At 39.4% G+C, this 6,000-nt stretch overlaps 1 protein-coding gene across 7 annotated transcripts in view; it reads left to right on the forward strand.

Annotated features, from left to right (window-relative positions):
* Positions 1-5,121, forward strand: part of LOC127581876 (uncharacterized) — a 43,052-nt gene extending 37,931 nt beyond the window's left edge. For all 7 annotated transcript variants that reach the window (XM_052036696.1, XM_052036699.1, XM_052036701.1 and 4 more), the window contains one exon: positions 2,648-5,121. In XM_052036696.1, the coding sequence (XP_051892656.1) occupies positions 2,648-2,705 (58 nt within the window). In that variant the 3' untranslated portion in view covers positions 2,706-5,121. The remainder of the gene's footprint in view (positions 1-2,647) is intronic.
* The last annotated feature ends 879 nt before the right edge of the window (positions 5,122-6,000 follow it).

A 6,000-nucleotide genomic window follows, 5' to 3' on the forward strand; every position in this document is an offset into this window, starting at 1 on the left:
GGAAGTGACAAAGGATTTCAACAGAGCCTTTTCCATGAGGAAACTAATTGTATGTTGCATAGAAATTATAACATGGAAGTAGGTCGATAGAATTTGTCTTCTGTAGGAACAGTGGTCCAAATCCCTTGAAAAGCCCTTTTCTGACATCCCGCTATCAGGTCAATCAGGTTTATTCTTCTTATTAGGGGTTTTTGGTGAGTAGGGATGTAGAGTAAATAAAAAAAAATTATTCAAAGTGCTGGAGAGTGAAATCTTTATCTCGGTCAGCTGCTTGATATGAATGCATTCATCCACGTGGAACTCCACTGTGTTCATCCAGCCCTCTTTTCACATTATATCTCTTCAGAAGACAATGAAAGACCATCAGGTTGGTTTCAGACTCCGACCTCGAATGTAAATGTGTTGTAATTTTTCACTTTTCCCCTTTCTTTTGCCTAACAGAGTATTGTTTAATAAATGGATTTCAAAATATGTTTCCTGCAACCACTGTCTTTCACTTGCTCAGTGCTAAAGCATTCCTGGTCTTCACTGTGCCAGGAACTTCATTCACAACAATGAAATTCAGTGAAGTCGTTCATAGCTTCAAGACCTACCAATATACTCTGTATCCAATGAAGTGCTTTTGAATGTTAGACACTACTATAATGGCAGAAAGGCAACTGTTAATTTGTGCATAGGAAGGTCAGGCAACTGCAATGAAATAAAAAAAGATCTTTAATGACTGTAACAATGGGAAGTATGAGAAATAATGTGCTTTCATAGATATACTACTACTTTCCATCTTGTTTCCAATACCACTTGGGGTAACTCACTGAGGTGAGGGCAATGCCACATTCTGTTTAGGAGAAATGCTGATCTAATTCCTTTGCCTATGGTTTTGTTACCATTAGATTTTTTTTACCAAAATTAAAAGAAAACAGTGGATTAAACAAATAATTTTTGTTTTTAGCAAAGCAGACTTCTCCAGAAAAAAACTCAAGATAATATGATGAGATTCATGAATCTGATGTGCAGCTTGTTTTTCATATTTATTTTAAATCATTCACCTAATCAAAAACATTTAAAAAATAATTTGTGTCTTAAATATATCTACACTGAAGAGAAACTATCATGATGCTGGAGGACCTCAGCAGGCCTGCTGAGGTCCTCCAGCATCATTGTGTTTTCCATCTAGATTCCAGCATCTGCAGTCCTTTATTTCTCTAGAGAAACTATCATGGTGAGTATATACCATTCTTGGAGTTCTTCCTGAAATATTAATGTTAACACATCACCACTATGCAGAATACCCCTCTGGTTCAGAGACCGTTCATCTTATGTCTGTACTGTGGACAAAGCATTTTTAAAGATTCAATCTGAAGGAAACCTGAAAGCTTGCTTAAATATTGTATAAAAGTACATGATCAATTTTCATCTGTTGCTGACATTCAGGAGCAAATGGAAAGTACCTGCTATTAGCTACACAGGCAGAAGCATAATCTGCCTCGAACTGACACTAACCTATTTCATCTCACCCCATCAAAAAATTCCCTTTTGTTCTACCCGTCCCTCCTGCACCTTCTCTGTATCTGAAAATTAATCTGTTTTCTCTCTTTCCCAGTTCTGATGAAGGGTCTCGGACCTGAAATGTAAACCCCGTTTCTCTTCCCACAGATGCTGCCTGGTCTGTTGTATGTTTCCAACATTTTCTGTTTTTAGCTGGGATCTTGCTTTTGGCTGTGGGTTTTCTCCTCCCATCAGTAGGTAACGATCTCTTTGTGCCCTTGAAAGCACCAGTATGGCACCCAGCGAATAATTAGCGAACGTGGACCAGACTTGGCATGTTTACTATCAGCCTTGTCTACAATGCTGGACACTCCACAACACATCCAGATAGTGCCTGGAGAGTACTTTTCAATACCTAAATCTGTAACTGAATATTGCCATCATCCCCATTTCTGCCTAAAACCTGGAATCAATATGTTAATGGAGCAGCTGAATTAAATATGCTGCTGAAAAAAATCATGCCTTCTGCAGCTAAGGATGCTTCCTAATCGTATGGGTTTGGTAGTTAGAATTTTAACTTGTTACATGGCACCAAAATAGGTCCTTCAGCACACCAAGTCCACGCCAACCATCAAACAATCATTTGCACTGATCCCATTTTATTCTATCCACGTTTCCATCAACTCCCCCCAGATTCTACCAGTCACCTACGTACTAGGAGTGATTAACATATCAGCACACATGTCTGTGGAATGTGGGAGGAAACCAGAGCAACCGATAAAAAACCCACTTGGTCACAAGGAGGGTGTGCAAACTCCACACAGGTTACATTGGAGGTCAGGATTGAACCCGGATCACTGGAGCTGTCAGGCAGCAGCTCTACTAGCTGCACCACATGGTGCCTCTCCTCTGTGTGTTGAGAAGTTTCCCTGTGCTGTCTCCTCTGTTCATGGGGCCTCATGCTGAACTAGCATCTTATCCTCCGGAAATTTTACTCTCAATGTTTATTATGGAAAATAAAGAAAAATGACTAACAAACTTTAGCTCTGGTACGATCAACATAAGGAAACTAATTCTGCCATTTGCAATTCTTTTTATATTTTGAAATGAATGATTTATACATGCTGACCAGTCATTTCCTTTGTGTTTTTTGTCCATGCAGCAAGCCCAGCCAAGGCGTTTTTGTCAACTTCAGCAAAATATTGATGATCCTCGAGTAAAAATGATTCCTTAAAAGGAAAAGACTTCTACCTATTTAGGTATCTGAAGTAACGTTGATAAAAATCCAGCCACAGTCCAATTCAAGTAATGAAATATGGTGACCTGCTCTGCAAAAGCTCTTCGGAATGCACCTGAACCACATTTCATTTGGCTCCATAATTCCAACTTCCTTTCAAGCAGGGAATGTGTCTGCCTGCAATTCCATTTTAAAATCACCTCTGATGTGTTGTCTCCACTGCTAATAAGTATGTAGCTTCTAAACTGATAGTATTATCACTTTCTGGCTTTTCAACTGGAAAATATTTTTGTTCAAAATCTTATGCATGGTCCACAGTGTGGTATTTGTGACTTAATGCATGGTAGTTCACTGCTTCTTCGTTTCACATGTGGGGGCTCAGCACTGCACTGGTAGAAGGCCCCCAGATTTGATCAGATTGACAGGATTGGAGAGCGGTGACTTTAGAGGAAGGATGGGGTGAGTGGTGGTGTGGTGTAGATCCGGTTGACAGAGTGATGCTGTTGGATACCTTGGATGAGGTTACCAGCCCGGCACACCAGAAAATTTTCACACAAACTGAACCAAAAATACCCTGCAAGAGAGGGTTTGCACCTAATCATAATTTTTCTTAGTCTGCAAAGTGTTTCACAGTCAATAATTTGTGTACATTTTGAAGAGCCCTGCAGTATTAATATTGTTTTCCAGGTGTCTTTAACACTTCCCTGATATTTACTTCTGTCTCCTCTTGACCATATTTTATACTTCATGTCACTTTTGCCACATTGTGATAATGGCAGTTGCTCCAAATTCAGTACCATTAACCAGAAGTGATAGTCCTATTGCCTCAGTGGTGGAGTGAGAACATTAGGACAAAAGAAACAGGAGCAGGAGTGGGCCAGTCAGTCCCTGGAGCCTGGTTCATCATCTAATAAAATCATGACTGACCTCAATATCACTTTCGTATTCCATCCCCATACCCCTGGACTCCCCAGTGGTGAAGTGCATTTCCAAAGCTCCTCCAAAAACAACACTATCACAGCCGCTCTGCGTCTATAGGATATGCTGTAGAGCAAAATCTTATCATTTCAATGCAGGCGGTTGAGATCAACATGCAACTTTGCGGTATAATTTCCTCCATTTCCCGTACAGACTTTCCTGAGGCCCTGGGGAAATCCATAGCCTGGAAGGGAAGCTGTGCAGAGTTGTTCCTTAAAGAACGTGAAAAGCTAGTAAAAGGGCAAATTCCACAGTGCTGCAGTCAGAACTGGTGTGTGGAATTTATAACACAGAAACAGGTTATTTAGCCCATTAAACTCCTCCTATTGTTTATGCTCCATATAAAAGTGTTGTCACCTCAGAATTCTCAAATTTTACCAACACATCCTTCTATTCTTTTCTCATTAAAGCTTCCTTTTAAATTTATTCTGCTGATTGCCTCAACTACCAGTTGCAAGTTTGACATTCTAACCACTCTAGGTTAAGACAGACAGTATCTCCTGAATTCCCATGGGTTTTAGTAGTGACTGTCTTATATATGTGACCTTTAGTTCTAGCCTGCCTTGCACGTACACCCTCTTCAACTTATCCATCATCAGGGCATGGCTTACTCATCTCTTAACTGGAAGGAATATTACACTATTTGATCTTTTCTGATAGGTGCAACTTTGCATTGATGGTATTTTTCCGGTAACTTTTTGGCACTTTCTCCAATGCCACCGAAACCTTTTTATGTTATGGAGACAGAAGTTGTTCCCTTAAAGTTTTATGAGTATTCTTCAAATGAACTGAATGGCATGGTTTGATACTTTTTTGGATCACATTAAGATCTGAGACTAATTTTGATGATTTTTGTCTGTACCCCCATATCCCTCTGTTTCTCTATCCCCTTAAGGTATACATTTTATTGAGAATATTCTTCCTGCCAAACGTATCAATATACAGTATATAGTGAGATGTTATAGCAATGCAGAAGCAACTCATAACGGAAGTAGTGTGTTACTTACCAGAAGTCCGCGCTCCTTACTAGAAGTGTGCGCTCAGTGCAAGACTGATAGATAATATACATTTATATGTATTTGCGTTTTGTGTTTCACCTTTCAAGGAAGAAGTGGGATGGATTAAACCAAACATTATGAGCCAAACTTGAGAGGAATGTATCTCTTTTTGAATGGCAGAATATTTTATGACTGAATTAATGGGGTTAAATCAAATAACAGTTGAGTAACTTATCACCATTTAACAAAATTCCAAGCATTAGATTTTGATTTTCTATGAATACAAATTTAATGGCAATGAACTATCAGCTCAGCATAAACAGCAAATATTAAGAATTTATGTATTTCATTCTTAGATCAAAACATCACTTTATACAAACGTTTTTACTTTCCACTGTGTAACAACTTGTCAATAAACAGAGTTTAAACAGACGTTAAGTGATTTATTTGACTTACTTCCATCTGATATGGTGCACATTCTTTTGCAATGGATCATAAACGTCCCATAAGAAAGGAGTGGCAAAACTGAGAAGTGATAAAGATAGTCGAAATATCCAGGAACAGTTGGCAGAGCATTGATTGTCCCTTGAAGTAGGTGCAACAGTCTTGCATTTTAGAGATCATTTTTAGCCATTACGAGGAAGAGAGGAGGAGGTAGGAATTCCCACTTATGTTCCAGGTATTCCATGTGTTGGAAAGACAGAAGGGATAGATTGTAGGGATGATAAGGCACAAAAGAGCAGTTTAATTAGAGGTCTTTAATAAGACACCTTTGGCCAAGCTCATGAGGAGAGGACCTCAAAGTGTGAAATAAATCCAAATAAAGCAACAGATCCCTCATTATGATAATTTGTGACTTTGCCATTTATTGATGCACAGCAATATCATTCCAGGAGTGGGGTGAGCGGAGGCAATTTTAATCTGTACTGCACGCAGCTCTGGCATTGAATGCTCCCACAGAACATTACCAGGATCTTAAAATCAAGTATTCCAAACAAAAGTGGTGCTATGCTGAACTTGCTCAATGGTAGGTTTCAAGGTAATGAAATGTTATTGCTGTGTGATTGTGTGCTAGCTACCATTTCAGAATGAATACTATCTCTTGAGGGTTGTCAAGCATTTTGCTAAAATAGGAAGGGACATGTTGTGGGCAGGACATGGTTCCCTTGCCAAGATGGATTCCAGAAGAAGTCTCTGGTGGGACCGTTCTCGGGTAAGGTTCGATTAATTTGAACAGCAGTGAGCCAACAATGTGTGCAGCTGATTGAAAAATCTGGGGCCGTGTATCCAATGAGACATGTC

The sequence above is a fragment of the Pristis pectinata genome, chromosome 22 (genome assembly GCF_009764475.1).
Source record: "Pristis pectinata isolate sPriPec2 chromosome 22, sPriPec2.1.pri, whole genome shotgun sequence".
NCBI classification, from domain to species: Eukaryota; Metazoa; Chordata; class Chondrichthyes; order Rhinopristiformes; family Pristidae; genus Pristis; species Pristis pectinata.